Source organism: Otolemur garnettii, unplaced genomic scaffold (genome assembly GCF_000181295.1).
Source record: "Otolemur garnettii isolate 467f Iridium unplaced genomic scaffold, OtoGar3 scaffold00010, whole genome shotgun sequence".
NCBI classification, from domain to species: Eukaryota; Metazoa; Chordata; class Mammalia; order Primates; family Galagidae; genus Otolemur; species Otolemur garnettii.
The window spans coordinates 11,848,332-11,870,013 of record NW_003852405.1 but is presented as its reverse complement, the minus strand read 5'-3'; the positions used below and the strand labels follow the sequence as shown (position 1 = coordinate 11,870,013).

At 33.2% G+C, this 21,682-nt stretch overlaps 1 protein-coding gene across 2 annotated transcripts in view; it reads right to left on the bottom strand.

Moving 5' to 3' along the window:
- Positions 1-21,682, bottom strand: part of DPYD (dihydropyrimidine dehydrogenase) — an 828,315-nt gene that overhangs the window by 598,798 nt on the left and 207,835 nt on the right. Inside the window, exons 5-6 of one of the 2 annotated variants that reach the window (XM_023509810.1) lie at positions 20,896-21,057; positions 9,335-9,457 (exon numbers count right to left, since the gene is read on the bottom strand). In XM_023509810.1, coding sequence (XP_023365578.1) covers positions 9,431-9,457; positions 20,896-21,057 — 189 coding nt within the window. In that variant the 3' untranslated portion in view covers positions 9,335-9,430. Of the gene's footprint in view, positions 1-9,334; positions 9,458-20,895; positions 21,058-21,682 lie in introns of those variants that run through there. The other variant, XM_012801700.2, reaches the window with a different exon arrangement.

Sequence of the window (21,682 nt, the reverse complement as noted above, 5' to 3'; positions counted from 1 at the left end):
ACCATCATCTCCGCACACGCTATGGTTCCACACAGTAGAATGTTACTTCTTGATTCAGAAAATGTTATATATAAACACATTACCAGCTATTATTAGCACTACCCTGACACATAATTGACATTCAGTAAATAATTTCTTGATGTTGGCTCATGGTCTTCATAAATTAACTTTTAAAGGACATTGTTAAATCTAATTGAAGTACAAGAAGGGTACTAAACAAGCCAGACTTGGAAGGCCTCAGATCTTAGAAAGGAACTACAGAGAAGTATAGTCACCTTTGCCCTGAGGGTGCTCCTTAGTAAAGAGTGGAAGGTTAGGAATCTTAAAGAGGACAACCACTCAGAAGAAAGACTGAAAAAACACAAAGTTTCAGAAACGTACAAGATGTGGGAAAATGAGCTTATCTCTTTAAGCTACATAGAAAAAAAAATCTAAGGATCTAAATGAGGGGTGTCCAGTATTTTTTTTCTTCTGCCACACACTGGAAAAATAAGAATTGTCTGGGGCCACATATTAAATACACAAACACTAACAAAGAAGAAAGTTGATTAGAAAAAAAAGAAAAAAGAAAGAGGTCTGTGCATAGTTTTCCATGATATCCAATACCAAGATAAGCAAAAAAAGTCCTTACAAAATCAGCACATGGCTGGCAGACTGTAGATGGACACCAGTGACCTGCACAAAGCATCTATAAGGCAGAGAACAGGAATGTAAAAATAGGGTGCTGGGAGGCTAAAGAATAGAGAGCCCCAGCATACAGCTGAAACTTCTGGAGGACTAAATACTCTCAGTGGGGCAAACTAGAAGTAAATATTAATATTATATTAATAATTAATATAATAAAGTAATAATCAGCCCAGATCTAAGTCACCCTCAGATTTGAATGAAGATGACTCTATCTACCTACCAAATGATAGGCTGAACTTTCTTTAGAGGATAAGAAGTCAACGACAGTATCTTCAAATTTTCATATGTAATGCCTGGTCTTTGATCAACAAATCTAGAGGCTAGTAAGGGAAAAAAAAACTAAACTAAAAAAGTAGAAAAGATATATACATTAAGTATAGCTATCAAACAACCTTTAAATAACTAAAATTAATATGTTAAACATGAATGTAAATTTTATCACTAACCTGGAATTTGTTAAAAAATAAAATTGTATAAGAGAAAAAAATAAAAATTGAAATTAAAAATTAAATAAATGTACTGAATTTAAAATTAAATAAACATATTTAATAACAGATGGTTAGTCAGTAAAAATTATCTGGGCTGAAGCATGGACAACAAATAGAAAAGAAAATACAGTAAAGAACATAAGAGCAAAAAGACAACATAAAGAAATCTAATATATGCATAATAGTTTCTAAGACTCCTTTAAAGAAAGAGAATAGGATAGAAACACTATTTGAAGAAATGAGTCAAAAATTTCTTCAAACTAATGAAAGACATCAAAGGACAGATTCAAGAAGTTCTATAACCTTCAACAAGATAAAATATAAGGAAAAATCCATTTATGGACATCACAGTAAAATTGCTAAAAATCAGAATAAGGCACAGAAACAAGCAAAGACAACAATTTCACTGAGCAATAACAAGGCTAACACCTTCTCTCTAAAAAGTAATGATCAAAGTCAGGAGATAATAAAATAGTATCTTTCAAATGTTGAAAGAAAATATCTGTTCTACCTAGAATTCTATTCAGAAGGAAAGTCCATCATATGTGGAGGTGGAATAAAGGTATTTGTAGAGAGACTGTTGGCAGCAATAAAAAATTAATTACTGGCTCGGCGCCTGTGGCTCAATCGGCTAAGGCGCCAGCCACATGCACCTAAGGTGGCGGGTTTGAATCCCCAGCCCGGGCCCACCAAACAACAATGATGGCTGCAACCAAAAAATGGCCAGGCGCTGTGGCGGGCGCCTGTGGTCCCAGCTACTTGGGAGGCTGAGGCAGGAGACTTGCTTGAGCCCAGAGTTGGAGGTTGCTGTGAGCTGTGAGGTAATGGCACTCTACCCAGGGGGACAGCTTGAGGCTCTGTCTCAAAAAAAAAAAAAAAAAAAATTAATTACTGAAGAATACTAAAAAGGTTCCTTTACAAGAAGAAATTATCCTAGATGAAAACACATAATTGCAGAAAAACGTAAAGATCATTGACGTTTAAATGATCAAATATAATCACTTACCCATTATAACTATATGGGTTGACTATAGAAAGTAAAAACGGCATGTGGAGCTGAAGAAAAATAAAAACTAAAAAGCATGATACAAGAAATAAAAGGTTAAACAGTTAACATATACTAGACCATAGCATTGCCAAGGAAGTGGTAAAAATACTCATGTTTTATTAAGAGTACTATCAGGTAAGGGTGTACCCTATATTTACACAGAAACTACTAAAACAATAGTAAAAAATAACATACAAATAGCTAATTGGAGAGAAGTGAAATTTGAAAACATACTTTATTCAAAAACAGTGAAAACAATTAATGTAAATAATTGAGGGGTTAGACAACCAAAAAACAAATAAGATGACTAATAAAAACACAAACACAAGCACTTGTGTTCAATTTAAATGGACTAAAATGCCAACTAAAAGGCAAAAGTTGTGAAAGTTAAATAAGTATTTATTAACTTAAGTTAATAAGTTAAATAAGTATTTATTTAAAAGTTGTGAAAGTTAAATAAGTATTTATTATTTAAATAAGTTAAATAAGTTAAAAGTATTTATTTAAAAGTTGTGAAAGTTAAATAAGTATTTATTAACTTATTATTAACTTAAATAAGTTAAATAAGTTAAATAAGTATTTATTAACTTATTATTAACTTAAATAAGTTAAATAAGTTAAAAGTATTTATTTAAAAGTTGTGAAAGTTAAATAAGTATTTATTAACTTAAGTTAAATAAGTATTTAAACCATACAAACACGAAATAAAACACAGAAGGGGATGAATACCACTATCAAACACAGTAGACCTTAAGTCAAGATGTATTATTAAAGTTAAAGAACATTTCATAGTAATGAAAAGGACACTGTACCAATAATACTTTACCATTTTACAACTAGAGGCACTAAATTTAATTATGCAAAGAAAAATTGACAGAACTGAAAATAGAAAAATACATCAAAGCATTCTCACTAGTCTCCTCTAACTTTACTTTCAAACTGAAGATGCTTATTAATAAATTAATATTATGGGTACATTACTTATGATATTTAATGTATCAGTTCACTAAGTTATTTACACTTCATTAGTCTAAACAATAGTTTTCTCTTCTTGTAAAAATCCAGGCAGAGATTAAGAGATACACTTGTAAGTTTCCTTGGGAGTGAGAAATAAAAGAGACAGACCTTTATGTTTTCTTGACTCATTCCATTTACATCACCAACTACTCTGAATAAAGTCTGCCATTCAAAATAAATGAGGAATATCTAAGTGATTCCATTTAAAAATGAAAGATGGTATTTTTAAAAAAGTATTACAAGGCCTAATTTCTCAGTCTGAGTAAAAGGGCCCTCATAAATGTTCCCATGACACTTTGTCATTTTTATACTGATAGATCATCACATTTTACTAGGTTATTTATGTTTATTTATTTACTAGGCTATGTTTCCTTCCTTAGACCATAAGATCTTTAAGGACAGACACCATCTTCGAATCCATCTTTGAATTGCCTATGTTTTTATACACAATGGGTTTAATGAAGCATTTAAACTACACTAGTAATAAAAATATATCTTATTCATGGCTGCAATTTGTATAATCTATAAATTATAAAGACAGGTATACATTGCTGTCCTTCCCTGCGCTATCCAAATAGTGCATTTTTTTGCATATTATTTTTGTGAGAACACATATTTTTACCTTTTATTTCTTTCTAAGTAATAAAGATAGTAAATTCCAACTCTAATAAACAATTCTATTGAACCATTATTGAACTCTATTTATTATATTACTCCAAAGTAATATTTTACATACTTTTCACAAAGATATTTAAAACATATAATTAACATCATCAGAGAGAATTACAGCTAATTTCATTAAATGGGATTAAATCTAATTTGTTTCATATTCAGTTCAGTACTTAGCTTTGAGAACTATTAAACAACTTCAGTTTCTAATGTTAGAATTTTCTAGTATTTATATATTAACATTGCATTTTAATAAAGTTTAGAAGCCAAAAATAATATGATTTTTAAAAAAAGGAATCATTTATTGTTAACTCCTTTTTTAATAAAAGAGGGATTTAATGTGACTACTTAATGTTTTTTCAGGCTAAAAAAATTGTTATAATGTGAAGTTAAGGAGTTATAACTAAAGAAAATAGGATTTGTGAAATGTGTGCCTTATATTCACTCAGCAGCCAGAAAGGTTAGTTTAGTTTAGAGACATCAAGTGTACCTGACACACATCCTAGCTAATGGTATGCAAAAATATAGTAATCATCCATTACTATACAATATGAAAACATTTTTAACTAAGGATATTTTAATATTTTTGAATACAACCTTTTATCATTCTTAAAAAAAACTATCAAATGCAAATACTAAATTTTTAAAAATATGCTTATTGAATCCCAGTATAGACTTAAAGCCTCTCAGGGAGCTAAAGAAAGGACCACAAGCACATTCTTCAGATCACAAGGTACCATGGACACACACTAAACTGTGAAGGTTAAGCCCTGATTTGGGGAACTCCAGGCCTTGTAGCTTATGACTTGTTCAACACATACTCAAGACTTTACTGTGCTCAAAACACTCATCTATGAATTGGATTCTTTGGCCTGTTTTGTTCTCTCCTGTGTGGTGGTGATGCTTTTTTGGGAGGCGGGGCAGAACACTTCATTCCACAGAGTTTTTACAACATCTGTGATTGAAAGCAGACTGCTTGCAGTTCAGTTTTAGCTTCCATCATTCTTATGGTATTTGGTACTAAGTAAGTCTTTTAATATTTCCATACCTAAGTGTCCTCAATTGTAAAGGGGGGTAATATCTATCTCATAAGGATACTATAAGGAATAAATTAGCTAATACATGTAAAGCACTTTGGAAAAGTGCTCAGCCATATAGCAAATGTAAATTATGTGTCCGTTCACTTCATGTACAAATTCTATGAGACGGAGTACTTGTACATCTAAATTCACACTAACTGGGGACCCATCAGCCACATGTAATTATTCAAATTTAAATTATAATTAATTAAATTTTATTAAAAGTTCAGTTCCTCAGTAGCACTAGCCCTATTCCAAGTGCTCTATACCTACAAGTAGCAGTGTGTAATTTACTATAGAATATTTTCATCACATAGAAATTAGAATTTCTAACATACGATACAATTGTTATAAATAACCTCAAGAGCATAGATAATATGATAATGAAGCAAATAATTAGGAAGATTTGTTACATTTGTTTTTAATGTTATTTTTATGATTACAAATTCATAATTTTTTTTCATAATAGCTATGTTTTACAACTGTTTCACAAAACTCATAAAAATTTAATCTGCCCACTACAGCTGGCGCAAACTAGCTGCAGTACACTATTGTACTCAGGCAATGGCAAGGGCACATCCAACGTTTGTTTCATCACTAAGACACTTGCTCCTTGAGCCACAAACGTGGAGATACACCAGCTACATTTTCCAACTTTCCAAGGATCTGAAGAAATAAGTGGCCTCCTATTCTTTTACCAAAAAAACCCTTTGACTTTTTATCAGCTAAAATACATATGATGGATTATTTTAGTGGTTCTCAACCTTCTTAATGCCTCCTAATGCCTCAACTCTTTAATATAGTTCCTCATGTTGTGGTGACCCCCAACCATAAAATTATTTTTGTTTCTACTTCATAACTGTAATTTACATTATGAATCATAATGTAAATATCTGATATGCAGGATGTATTTTCATTGATACAACAGGGTCATGACCCACAGGTTGAGAACTGCTATTTTACATGGTACACACTACACTTCCATAAATGTAGCCCGATTCTGACAAAATGAGGGAAACATTGGCCAGGAAGTCACGTAAATAGCTCAGAAATATTAGGTGTGGGGGAAGAAAAAGGGGGTTGGGTTGAGAGACTTATAGTTATCTAAATTCTTTATAAAACTACAAGAAGTGAAATCAAACATTTATAAAGTTGAAATTGGGAATTAATTAATTAATTAATTAATTTTGAGACAGGGTCTTACTTTGCTGCCCTCAGTAGAGTGCTATGAAATCACAACTCACAGCAACCTCAAACTCTTGGGCTTCAGTGATTCTCTTGTCTCTGGCTCCCAATTAGCTGAGACTACAAGTGCCTGCCACACACCTGGCTATTTTTAGAGACAGGGTCTTGCTCTGGTTCAGACTGGTCTCAAACTCTTGAGCTCAAGCAATCCACCCACCTTAGCCTCCCACAGTGCTAGGATTACAGGTGTGAACCACCGCACCCAGCCTGGGGTTTTATTTAAAAAGTAAAATAACTAATAAACACTAAACTATGTATAAAATGAGTCTTGGGATTTTTTTTCTTAGACTGCCAATCAATAGTTACTGTCAGTATAAAACAAAAAAAGGTGCCGATGTGATGGAAACTGCAGCATGACCCCATTTTACCACAAAACTTAGTAAATTCAAAAATATCTACAAAATCATAAAATGACCTGAAGTAGACAGTAATATAGTATGCTGTCTATGCTGGTCTTCAGATAAAGGTAACCTAAAATTACAAATAAATTATGCCAAAAAACAAAATAATTCCCTACTGTTTCATAATGTTAACAAAAATAACCCAAGAAAATTAAGCTTTTTTACTTCTTTCTTTTAAACAAATTGCAGCTGTCTATCATTGATTAATTTTCTAAAATTTAATTGTTTTCTAAGTTGAAGATTCAACTACCAAGAACTTATACAATACAGGAAACCAAATGGTTAATCAATATGACAGATCAAGTGACTCCAACATGGAAAAACGCATGGGAAGTATACCCAATATGTATTTCTGCACAACAGTAAAACTAATATTAATGGAACATATGTGCCTGGCTTCCTGTTAAATCTCTATCATTTAGTTTTCAACTGCCCTTTTATAGAAGCACAATCTCTCCCAGATGAGAAAACTAAAGCGAATATTTTATCCGAAGGCTGTATTGACTCCAGAGCCCAAACTTTTAAACTTTGCTATTATCAAATGTTTATGGTGACTCGCACTAGAAAATTCATTACATACCCATAAGAAATATATAACTGCAAAAGAATTACGTATATTTATCCTGCCTAACTCATTCAAAATATATTCCACTAGAATATGTTCTAATAACAACAGTTGGTTGTTATACATAATAAATTAATTTTATAATCCAACCATTGTGCTTAAAGTACTTTCAAAACGTGGCACTACATCAGCTTTCCCACCATTCTGTTCTGTCAACTGAGAAACCAAGGTGTCTAGGTGCATTAAGATAATTGATCTTATGATCAATCAAAATAATTTATTTAGACTAAGCATGGTGGCTCACATCTGTAATCCTAGCACTCTGGGAGGCCGAGGAGGGTGGACTGCCCTGAGCTTAGAGGTTTGACATCAGCCTGAGCCAGAGTGAGATCCCTTCTCTACCAAAAAAAGGTGGACATTGTGGGGGGCGCCTGTAGTCCCAGCTACTTGGGAGGCTGAGGCAAGAGAATTGCTTAAGCTCAAGAGTTGGGAGTTGCTATGAGCTAGTTGCTATGAGCTATGAGGCCATGACACTCTACCAAGGGCCACAAAGTGAGACTCTGTCTCAATAAAAAAAGTAAAAAATAATAATTTATTAACATATACTTTTTAAATAGACTTCATTCATTAGAGGAGGTTTACGTTCACAGCATCATTGAACAGAATTTATAAAGTTGTCCCACATATGAATAGCCCTTCCCATTATCAATATTCCTTCCAGAATGACACATTTCTTACAATGGATGAACCTGTATTAACAACATCATTGTTGCCCAGAGTTCATAGTTTACATCAGGGCTGGCTCTTGGCGTTGTACATTCCATGGGTTTAGACAAATGCATAATGATATGCTTCCGCCATGACTGCAGCATACAGAGTCATTTCACTGCCCTAAAAATCCCCAGACTCTGCCTATTCATCCCCACCTCCCTCTTCCCCTGGGCAATCACTTATCTTTTCATTATCTCCCTAGTTTTGCCTTTTCCAGAATGTCATATATTTGACATCATATAATATACAGCTTTTTCAGATTGACTTCTTCCATTCAATGATACATATTTAAAATTCCTCCATTTCTCTCTGTGACTTGATAGTTCATTTCTTGTTAGTGCTGGGTAATATTCAATTATCTGGATATACCACAATTGATCCATTCATCTACTAAAGAACATCTTGGTGGCTTTAAGTGTGGGCAATTATGAATAAAGTGACAATAAATATATATGTGCAAGTTTTTGTGTGAACATAAATTTTCAACTTTTGGGGGTAACAAGATGCATGATGTCTGGATCATAGAGTTTGAGGACATTTAATTTTGTAAGACTCTGTCAAAGTATCCTCCAGAGATGTAGCACTTTGCACTCCTACCAGCAAAGAATGAGACTCCTGTCGCTCCACATCCTCTCGGCACTCAGTGTCCTCAGCGTTCTGCATTTTGGTTATTTGGTCTCATCTCAAAATTCATAGACTGAAACCTTATCACTAACATTAGGAAACGAGTGTCTCTGGAAGGTGATTAGGTCACAAGAGCCTTCAGAGATGATTAGGTCGGGAACTGGATTAGTGGCTTTATAAAAGAGGCCCCAGAGAATGAACTTGCTCCACCTACCTGGGAGACAGACTAAGAAGGCTCCACCCTCAGCAGACACCAAATCTACTCACACCTTGATCTTGGAATTCCCAGCATGATAAACTGTGCTGTTTACGAGCCACCCAGTTTATGGTATTTTGTTATAGCAGCCCGAATAGAACAAGGCACCATTCTAATGGTGTTATCTTACTGGTTTTAATTTGCATTACCTTGATGCCATGTGATATGTATGGTCTTTTCAGATACTTATTTCCCATCTGTATAGCTTCCTTGGTGAAATATCTGTTGAGGTCTTCATTCTTTTTTAATAAGGTTGTTTGCTTTCATACCTTTGGGTTTTAAAAGAATCCTTTATATATTATGGATGAGTCTGTATCAGATGTGTCCTCTGCAAAAATATTCTCCCGGTGCGTGTTTTGACTTTTCATTCCTTTGACAGTGTTATGCAGAACCAAAGATTTTATTCATATATAGTTTAGAGATGGTGTCTTGCTATGTTGTCCAGATTGGTCTTGAACTTTTGGAGTCAAGTGATCCTCTTGCCTCAGCTTCCTGGGTAGTTGGGACTACCGGCATGTGCAACAGTTCCTGGCTTAGAAATTTTTAATTTTGGTGAGGTCCAGCTTCTCTAAAGTTTCTTTCATGGATTGTTCCTCTGGTGGTGTATCTAAAAATTCATTGCCAAAAAGAAGGTCATCTAGATTTTCTTCTATGTCATATTCTAAGAGTTTATTTTTATTTATGTATTCATCTTTTGCAGTTTTTGGCCAGGACCAGGTCTGAATCTGCCACCTCTGGTATATGGGGCCAGCACCCTACTCCTTGAGCCACAGGCACTGCCCCTACAGTTTTAAATTTTAAATTTAGGTTTATGATGCATTTTGAAAATCTTTGTGAGAGGACAAGATCTATCTAGATTTTTTTTGTTTGTTTTGCATATGGATGTCTAGAGGTTCAACTGTCATTTATTAAAAAACTGTCCTTTCTCCATCGTGTTGTCTTTCCTCTTTTGTCAAAGATAAGTTAACTAAGGAGTCTATTTCTGGGGTCTCTATTTTATTCCAATGATATATTTGTCCATTCTTTCAACAATACCACATAGGCCTGAATCTGCAGCCATTCTAGAAGGCAGGTGGTGTCAATCTTACAACTCTGTCACCCAATATTGTGTTGGATATCTGGGGCTTCTGCCTGTCCGTATACATTTTGGAATTAGTTTGTCACTTGAAAATTTCATTAGGATTGCACTGGATCTATAGATATAATTGGGAAGAACTGACATCTTGACAATTTTGAGTCTTCCTATCCAGAAACATGGAAGATGTCTCCATTTATTTAGTTATTCTTAGATTTATTTCATCACAGTTTAGTAGCTTTTTTCATATACATCTTTGTATATATTTTTGTCTGGTATTTATAAATAAGTATTTCATTTTAAGGCCACAATTGTAATTAATATATTTTTAATTTCAAATTATAATTGTTAATTTCTCTTTGAAAGGAAAATGATTGAATTTTGTATATAAATTTATATCCCACAAATTTATTGTAATTGCCTACTAATTCCAGGAGTTTTCTACTGTTTTTTTTTAGATTTTCTATACAGATAATCATAAGCAAAGATAGTTATATCTCTTCTTTCCATATCTCAGTATCTTTCCTCTTATTATCTTATGTTATATTTATATTCTTTTTAAGTATTCCCTTCCCTACAAATTTTTGAGCACTTGGACTATTTTAAGACTCTTTTGCTTGTTTCATTACCAGTAACTAAAAAAAAAAATTATAGAGCTCTACAATATAATAATCACTGTGTGGAAAAAAATAATGCAAAGCCTTAAAATTAGCCCTTAAAGTTATTAGAGGGTTTATACTAAGTTAGGGTACCAATAACTGAGTAATTTTTATTTGCTAGGCATTTTGCTACACACTCTATATAATTTTTTTTTAAGTTAACCTCCTAGCAATGTGATCTAACTCTGAAAAATTTATGAACTAGTCAAAAAGATTACTTCCCAATCTGTAATCCCAGGTCACAATAAACTTCTACCACATAGTATAGACCAAAATTCTGAAAAATTAGAAAATTCCTGAACTCCAGTGCTACGCTTCACACATTGGTAAAATGCACCAAACAAGACAGTTCTACCTCAGGAATAACGAAGGAGTTATTTACAACAGAATATTCTTCCCTCGGAACGTTTTGAAATAAATTTCCTCACATAATCAACCTGTGATTTCTGACCTCTCATTCCTCTGCTAAGTGCATTTATTTCTTCCCTTCAAATTGACTTTACTAGCATTTTCCCCATAATTTTTACACTATTTTTGAAGCCAGGGGAAGATTATCTTGATTTTTATAATGGAAAGATTGAGATGCAGAGAGGAGCTAAGGGATTTTCCCTGTGGCCTCCTCACATTCCGGAAACAGAAATGGCATAATTTTCTAATCATTATATAGTGGTCTGTAATGAAAAAGGCCATAATGTTATAAATGGGAGGATATTTTCTCAATCCAATCTTCCTTACTTCCTAAAATAGCACATAATGAAAATAAACATGAATGTTTGATATCTAAAAGTCTTCCACAATTACTCTGCTTGCTCTTACTTATCAAGCAATAGCAAATATGAACTATACAGAAAATCCAAGAAAAAAACATTCTTGGACATTTCAGAATATCTTTCTTAATTGAAGGATGATTTGCCAAAAGATGGTTTCATTGTGCATACCTCATATTTATATTACAACACATACATAAGTTGATCTCATTATAAAGTAAAAATAATTTCTGAAAATTTCCAAAGGAATATTATTTCATTACTATATATCCAAGAGAAATCTTAATAAAGATAATATATTGGTTTTCGTTTTGCTGGTTTTAATTTCTTGAGTTATTTAATTAATGAGATGAAATTCATTTACCTTTGAGAAGTTTAAATAGAGAAGGATTGCTTATTACTTACTTTGTAATGAATTTGGAAGAGAAAAATAATGATAAAGATAATAAATCTCTTAAATGATGAAATATTTATAAACTTGTGTACACATTACTGTAACGCCTTACTTAAAATTTATGAGTGGAACCATCCAAACTTACGGATTTTCTGCACATTTATTAGTCACTAGTTGTGACCTAGGACATGGTCATTTTTAATAAACATTGCACAAATAAATGAAAAGATGAGTTCAAAAAAGCTCTAAAGATTTCCTAAATCAATCTAACAAACTTTACCCAAATTAACCTACTTATTTTTCTCCTCAAAAATATCTTTGTCAATATTATGTAACATTTATTTCCATCTTTATTTTCAACAAGTCAGAATAAGTTATTATCTCTAGTCAATATTTAATTATATTTACTGCCATGTTTGAATTTTTTAATTCTTTGCCCATCATTTTTTCTTCACATTTTCATTCCAAGTTTGTTTCCTTCATTCTAATGCCAGCTCTTCCTAATTCTTATAAAAAGGTGAGTGTTAAACCACCTTAAATATAAATTTCTGAAAATGCCTTTATGGACGTCCTCAACTGTCAGGCTGAATTTCTCAGATCATTTTTAATTGTAGTTCTGAAATCTGTGCCTTTATCCAAGTCCAAAACCTAGACTTTTCTATTGCTTTATCACAGGAAATACATCCAAACAAACTATTTTTATATTAAACTCACTAAGGTTTTTCCCCCATCATGTTATCCTATTGTTATGGATATTATTTTATGCCTGTTAATTTTAAAGGCCTTATTATGACACAATTTGAGTGTTATTAGGATGAAGTTATGTCCCATCGGTTCAGTCTTTTGTTTATCACGATAGATTTGCTTTTCTCATGTGGTCTCTAACTTTTAATTTCAGATTGTACTGACTGACTTTTTTTTTTCTTCCTTTGCACTCCTCTTCCTGTTTTTAGCATCTATGGCCTCCACTCAACTACATTCCCGTCTCTCTTCCACTGAAGAATTCGATTTCTTAAGGGAAGTCCAAGGCTGCAGCCCAGGGGACAGGTTTACCATCACAGAAGCAAGTTACCGTGGCTCTCACTGCACACCCAAAGCACTGGCTGCACAACTTTCACTGCTTCCTTGTGCAGTTATATAAGCCCTAGCTTTGTACATTATTGGACCAATTTTTATACCTTTCTCCTCAGTATGAGCAAATCCAAGCCTCTACCATGCAAGACATCACTAGTACTCACTACCCCAGACTAGTCAACTCTCCCCCCAACCAGCAGCCTCTAATTATTAATGCAGAGACTAGCACAGAGTGAGTCAAGCTCACTGTAAACAGTGAATATTCCTATACCTTTTATAGCCCCCACAGGCATTTATCTTCCTTTCTAGCTCAGCTTATGATATTTTTTCTGTGTTATTAAATTTTATTTATCACTATTCTTTAGAGCAAAATGGGTGGCTTAAATTTTACCTCATACCATGATGCCTTTTGCAAGTGATTCATGCTCACGGAGTAACATTGCATTATACTACTTTATACTACTATTCATCACATATATGTATGAAAATATACTTTTTTTTTTTTACATTGTTAAGACCAAAACCAATGAAAGGCCATCATTCTGAACTACAAGTTACCCATGAGATTATAGGTATTTGGACTTTAAAAAAGAAAAAACTAATGGCAATTAATCTCAACCATGCAATTTTGAAAAGTCCAACATTATCACCTCTCAATGACTACCATTTATTTTTATGTTTTAAGGCTCTATGTATGAAGTTAAAATTTTAAAACAAACTAAAAAAGGGTAATGAAAATCATCCGGCAATTCATCCAGTCCCACGGTTTTATTTTCAATCATTGTGGCAAGCGCTGAGAATTTTTAATAGATCTCCAAAGATTTTTGGAGAAGAATGTCAGATATTTACTGAAATCTAGGAAGACTTTATTCCTTTATATTAATCATGCTTTAAAATCAGATAGAAAGACGCAAATCAAGTCTTAACAGATGCCAGAAAGCCACCCATTTTACTATTCTAATGTAGCTAGTTTATTTTGCCACATAGCCCTGGTAAAAATTATTTATTTATTTTATTACTATTTAATGTATATTTTTCACTTATATCTTATTTCTGTCAAAAATAATTTCACCTTTCATATGTTTGTGTATGAACAATGTAAAAAACTATTGATAACGCCATTTTAGATACAAATAATAAGGAGGACTTTAACGTAAAGTGATAAAAATTTGGGATAGTAGGGCAAGTTTGAGAGAACATTGATCTTACTATTCTCCAATTCACATCCTATTTATAAATGACCTGTGAAATATAGTAGCTATAAATACTGGTTACCTTTGATTAACATGATGCTTTATCTTAATTTCAGATAAGGAACTTGAACTGATAGATCTTATTGACCAGCTTACCAAATTGTACCATAAACACGCTTATTATTCCAAAGATTACTCATATACCAATTATCACATCATCAAACTTAGCCTTTCCAAACAAACTGAAACTATAGGAAAAGCTTCAGCCTCGAGGCCTGTTATTGTATAGGCTCATTCTAAGACCCTGTTATTAAATTTTATAGTATTGCTTTTATATGATTTTTAATAAAAAGAATCCCAAAATTTTGTCATCTCAAGTCCCATATAATCTGAAGTCACTCGTGGCTTCAGAACACTTTTGCTGTCAAAGGAGAAAGAAAAAATAAAACTGTCTTGGTAATATGTGCTCTAAGAAAAGTACTTCACTTTGTATAGGACAGTAGGGATTTATTTAATGGTAACTGCAATTTTTAATCTGTTTGATTCTTAATTTTCTTGCATCTGCAATGGAAATAATATTAACTAGTTTGTATGCCTCAAGGATTGTCAACATTTTAAAGGGAAATATTACAAAAATGCACTGAAGTGCTATACAAATAAAGTGCATTATAACTCTACATTCCCTCCCTGCCTGATACTTCTCGTTGCACTAAGGTCTAATCACCTCCAATACCAAGTTGACAAAAATTAATGGAGGTTGGACTATCAGTTCAAGAATGCCAATGTAAAAGCGTATGTTTTACTCAGCGTACTACAAAATGTCAATGGTTGGCTTTCACTATTTCCTGAGAAACTACAGTGTTTTTCTGAACCCATAGTTTAGGTAGAAGAAGCCTACCTCACTTAGTTTGAATCAGTGTTCAATGTTTATTTGATTAATTGACTCCTTAGCTACTGGGAGCTTATTATACTGGTTGTTCACAGAAGCCAGATTGCATGGGACAGTCCTAGTTTGTGTCTGCTGCCCTGACTGATTATTAATAAAATGTTATTCAGTCTCCAAGCTATCTCAGCTATTTGGTTATCTACTTATAACACACAGCTGGAGTATATCTAACCTCACATTTTAGTTTATGTATAAATACTCATCTTTTAAATGACTGGTTTTAATTTGGGAGCTGCATTTCATATTTTTATTGTCTTCATATCTTTCATTGTCTACAGATGGGGTATATTCTTAGAAGTACATTATCTACAAAGACATGGAATACTCTACAATTTATTAAGACACGTCTTCCTATATTCTCAAATCTACCTGTAAAATGCAAAGATTTAAGGCATTTAGTGACTGGCCCCCACATCCAAGATGAAGACATGGCAGATTTGCCTTATTAAATTAATACCATTCTAATTTGAGTGCACTTCTTCTTTATTCTGAATTTTTCATAGTATTTATTATAGTGTTTAAAATATAAATGTTGATACAATTCGAAGAGTTGTTAAATGTTCTTTAATGTAGTTTCATAGCATCTGTTGGGGTGACTGATATTAGTGTATTTTGTATTGTATTGTGAACAATGATTGATCTGGACTTTGTCTACCCTTAATAAAACATAGAAATTAATGCTTACAGTCCTTTGGAAAGATGTATTATTTATATGACCCTTAAAAAATTTCACCTTTATTTTATGTGACAACATACAAATAATCAACAATATTCTGGAAAAAAAAAAGAATTCAAGAATGAAATCCCCCTTCTATGTATAAAAATACATTATAAAACTACAGTAATTAATACAGTTCAAATCAGTGAATGGTATACAAACAAATCAATGTGAAAGAAAAACAGCTCCCACTCCCTGCAAGAAAATATCCAGACAAATTCATACATATAATCTTGTTGTGTGAAATTAGGGGCATTATAAATTACCTTGGGAACAAGAAGCTACATAATAAACAGTAGTGAGTTAATTGGCTTTCCACAGAAAAAAGACACACATACATCCAGAGTGGGTGTGTTATATAATCATATCACTTTATCAAAACATACACCACACAGTGTGCAAAGAACAAAAATTTAAAATAAAATCAGTGATGAGGAGGTCAAATGATCCATAAACATATGAAAAGGTTTCTAAACCTCAACATTCATTGAAGACATCCACTTTAATTCTAACTATTTCTTCGGAAACAAAGCCTAGACCAGATTAAACAATCAATTAGAGTGTTTAGGCAAGGGAACACGAAGTTCCTCAGATTTTATCTGTAATATATGAAAGTCTGACAATTAAGCTTGTGAACACATCCTAGAAAAAGGGCTAATACCTAATTGCTGAATGTCACTGCAGTCACCTTCAACGTCCTCCCGTTGGGTGGGTACGCGCTAACACCAGTGCCTAATCCACCCTTCAAAGCAATTTTGGAACTCTTTTTCTGGAATGAGCATCAAAACTGTCATATTACCCTTAATGCCCCGAATGTCATAAAAATGTATTTCTTTCAGTATTTCCTTAACTTTGGGTATAGAAAAAAGTCACTAAGCCAGATCATGTGAGTAGGGAGGGTACTTTAGTTAATTAATTACTGGCTAAAAACTCCCTCACAGACAGTGCTGTGTTAGCTGGCGCACTGTCGGGATGCAAGAAACGTGAGTTGATGGCCAAGATTTTCGGTGAAGACTTTCCTAACCGTTCCTCTATCAATGTTTCCTTGGTCTGCTATGCTTCTCCTGGTCACTTGACAATTTTGAAGTGCAAGTTGGTGTATTTTTTGCAATGTTTTCATCAGTTCTGTTCATTACTGGCTGCTTGTCAGTGACACTTTCTCTCACATAGTAAAAATGTTTAATCTATTTAAACACTGTCATTTTCCTCATGGCATTATCCCCAGAAACATGGACTAACATGGTCCTGATTTCACTTCTACTCTTTCCAAGTTGAACAAGAAATTTCATGTTTGTTCATTGTTCTAATTCAAGCCCCAACATTCTCACGGTGGCATTCAAAAACACACAACATAATGAACACCACTCAGTAAGACACCGCCACATGTTGCCATGAACACAGCTATGAGATACTGATATACCAAAGTTAGGAAACCTTACTGAGTTGCTTGTGTGGTGCTTCCAACCTAAGCTCATGGTGGCAAGTTCACAAACGTAATTGTCAGACCTGGTATGTTTAATTTGAAATAAAACAAAATAACTTTTATCAATTACACGAGAAACTCTTGCATTAATACAAATGGCATGTTCTGATGAAGCCAGAAATGCTTCATGTCAAATGAGAGGTTACAGTAAGAAAATCTGCTGAGATATATAATTAAAGAAAAATCTGGAAATAACTCTTCTCTCAATGAGTCATTTGATTTAGCCCGAAATTACATTTGTCATTCCATTCTTGACTAAAAATATAACACCTAAATAAAAGTGCCAAGAAGTGTGTACCATAATAAACATATATTTAATTGGTATTAGAAAAGTCTAATTGGTATAGAATGTTTTTGTGAAAAATAAATATTTAGATAACAATTTAACAATCTAACATATCCCTAAATGTTCAGATTTGAGGCAATAATTTAAGTATTAAATTTCTAGCCTTCATTCACTAAAATAGTCACATTGTAGAAGCTTAGAATTTTAATTTTCTAAAGTATCTCCATCACTTTCTCTCTTTTCATGTCAGTAAGAAGGAACTGATTGGATATACAGCAAATGTTCTACTTAAAATCATTTTATCAAATTTTAGGCAATGGGTAGAAATATGCGTTGTCATGTCTTCCCCATTTTCCAAGGATTCATTATTAAATTAGAGAAACAATGAGGGTTTAGTTCATCTATGACATGTAATAAATATATTATTTCTTAAAAATTCAGAGCAATAATCAAATGCTTTTCAAAATAAAATTTTCAAGGGTTATATTTGTACAAAGAAATATAAAAATCCTTCAGAGATTGAGAAAATCTATACCAAGCTATTATTTAAAAGTTATTTGATTAAAGCAATATTAGTATAGGCTTACAATATTATTACTGGGGAAAACTGTCTTCTAGAGAGAGTCATAATCATCCTTGTAGCCTATTTATTACATGGACAGACAAAACTGTCTGAAGGTTTTGTATTCCTATACTATTCATACTGCAGATGTGGAAACAGGAAAGGATTGAACAGCAATGACAACACAGGACCAGAAAAAGCAGCTAGCCTTCTCATTCTACTGCAGGAAATCTTTGTGTGTTTTATTCCATTTAATACTACAATTCCTCCAAGTCACATACTTGTTTTGAAAACAAGACGTGTAAGATGTGGACCTAACCAATAATGGCAGACTCCTGAGTTGATATTTTAAAAATAATTTATGAGTTATAGGAAAAACAATTTTGAAAAATATCACACCATTTTATTCTGCTTTCCTAACCTTTGCTTAATTTGGTTGAAAAATAGATTTGTATTTCTTTAAAGGTCAAAAATCAATCATTGTTTTTTTATCAAACAATCAAAACATAAAATTATTTGCATCTTGTTGCACTTCAGCTTAAATGCTTATATCAATAGTTCACTAGTTTGAAAAAAAACATATTTTGTACTTCACACTCTTTGTCATTGATACTCATTCAATATGCTACTCATGTTTGGCTGATCTTCATCACAACTTTGACCGGTAAATTTAAATAAACCACACTTTGACTTTGAGAATACAGGGATTTCTACACAACTCACCCTAACTGGCCAGCCTAAAAAAAATGATGGAAAGCTTTCCTAGGTAGTTTCTACAGGGTCGTTTTTATTCATGACTTCATATTGAAACCACAGTTATACCAAGAATTACTGGAATGAAGTAGGAAGATTCCTTCCTATTCTAAATGCCTTGATTCACTTAAAATGCATGCATTGCAGTCCTAATCTATTCACAACTCATCATTGGATGATGTTTATGTAATGTGCTAAGTAGGGACAGGCTTTCAAACTTTAGTGAGTTTCTAATTAATTCTATGTAGCAGTGAGGGTACATGAGAAACTCTGAACTCCATCATAAATAGACTCTGCTTTAGGAAAGGCAGTAGAAACAAGAGTTCCCAAAGGAATAGTGTTCCCATAGAGTAGAGTTCCAGAGATCCCAGAGGGATATTTTTTCTTTCTTTCTTTTTTTTGTTTGTTTTAGAGATAGTCTCACTATGCCTAGGCTCCCAGGCTAGAGTGCCCTTAGAGTGCCCTAGCATGAGCCTAGCCCCTAACCTAGCTCACAGCAACCTCAAATTCATAGGCTCAAGTGATCCTCCTTCCTCAGCCTCCCAAATATTTGGGACTATAGATTCCTACCACAACATTTGGCTAATTTTTCTAATTTTAATAGAGATAGGGTCTCACTTTCTTCAAGTTGTCTCAAACTCCTGAGTTAAAGCAATCCTCCTGCTTCAGCCTCCCAGACTGCTAAGATTATAGGCATGAGCCACCACACCCTGTCCATCTATTTTTCTTTTTTATTTCTTTTCTTTCCCTGTCTTTCTTTTCTTTCTTTCTTTCTTTCTCTCCTTCCTTTCTTCTGTCTGCCTGTCCTTCCTTCCTTTCCTTTTCTTTTTTTCTCTTCCGTTCACTCTGTTTTTCCTGCTGTTGCTCTCTGTCTCTCAAGTCCAAATCACTGACAAATAGTATCATTTTAACTAATTTTGTTTTGAAATGTTGCATTAGTGGATGCACATAGTGTACAACATTTCATTTCCCATATCCTGTGCAAGCCTGCCTTGATTAATGAAGAGGTGAATCTTCTCCATCAACTAAGGATTTTCACAAGTTGTAAAGATCAGATCATGCACTAGTCAGGTAAGCCTAATGCCATTTTGAATTCGGTAAGAAAAAGAATTAAGTCCAAGAATTTACTGCAACAACTCACAATCTCAATTTGTTTCTATTTTCTTATTCCTAGGAGCCCTTCCTTAGAATTAACCTGTCAGGAAGCAGGAAGGGAGTAACCTTGATTTATTACTAAACGCAATGTGAGATTTAAGCATGAGGAATATTATGGGACGGGTCTTAAAAGGAAGGAATACATTGTGCCTAAGCTGACAAAACCAGATCAGTAAGTCATTAACTAAATAGCTAGAGTTACAAGCACTTAATTCAACTTTCTAGCCAACTAGTCCCCAAAGATTACAAAATCTCACCGTAACCTCTGTATAAGCTGATCATTAAATGATACATGGGAATTGACCTGCCTTTTGACTTCAAATAAGGGACCCCGGAGCATAAGCGTGTCTCAGAGAATCAAAGACATTTGTAAAGGATTATGAAAGAGAAAGTCAAGACGACAGCCTATGGAATAAATGGTAAAAATATATTTTCACTTTATTTCATTATATATTTGTACATGTATTCAAGTAAAAGATCTTCCGTTCTATAAATTTACAAAATTTTCTTGATGTTGTTAAAGAATGTTGCTCAGTTCCAGAGATTTCAAAAATTCTCTAACCTCTATTACTGAAAGAATATCACAAAACATGCAGTACTGCAAGCTGTAAGATTAAAGAGAGTTTCAGGGAAAAGATCAGTGAAGGAAGATAGCCTTTTCATAAAAGGGTCTCTTTGCCACACTTCAATGTAAAGTTAATGAATAAGTTCTATTTCCAGATCATCTAATTTATATACTTTCAGTCAAAGTATTTTAATAACCTGCTGGGACTGCAACTAATTTGACATATGGTTTTATAAACTTTCATTTTTGTAGCCAAGCTGTTGAATAAAAATACTGCTTATTGCACAAAACACTTACTCTTTAGCTATGTATCACACTAAAAATGTTGGGTATCAACAGAATACCAAGGATTAAAGTTATTTTAAGATTTCTGTGCTTGGAGAGGACGGGGGTGCTGTGTACACATTTTACATACCTCAGTAGCAAATTGCTGCAATCCACCGATATTGATTGGCCCTTCTTCAGTGGCATATAAATTGCATCCACCAACACAAAGATCAGAGGTTGGGCACACCATTCCACACGTCAGACCCAGTGGGTTGTCAGAAAAAATCATCTTGGCAGCTCCATAATAGTTCTACAAAAACGACATAAAATATAATTTTACTATGTAACAACATACCTTAAACATCCAAATTATTACAAATATATTATTCTATCAGGTAATTGAATTGAAGTATCAAGATGTGCATATAAGAGCCACGGTTTCAATTATTTACTATCAGGAACTATCCACTAAAAACTAGCAGAGTATTTGACACAAAGGAATATTCAGTACATATTGAAAAATGAATACCTATTCAGTTTTTAGAAAATGACATTGAAAATACCAATGTTCAGTAAATAATTTCTATTCAAAAGGTATCTAACTATATCTTGCCATAAATTCTTGTTGGTGATACTTCCAAAACTCATCTTAAGCTTGAATGCAATCTCCATTAAAATCCCAGCTGACTTCTTAGCAAAAACTAGCTGATCCTAAAATTCAAATGGAAATCCATGCCTCCAAAATAGTCAAACAATCATGCAAAATAATAATCAAATTGGAAGTTTCATACTTCCTGATTCCAAAGCTTAATACAAAGCCACAGTAACTAAGACAGTGTGGTATTGATATAAGGATAAACATACAGATTAATATAACAGAATTATGACTCTATGTAGAATTTTTCACATGTATGTACAGTTAATTTTTCAAGGGA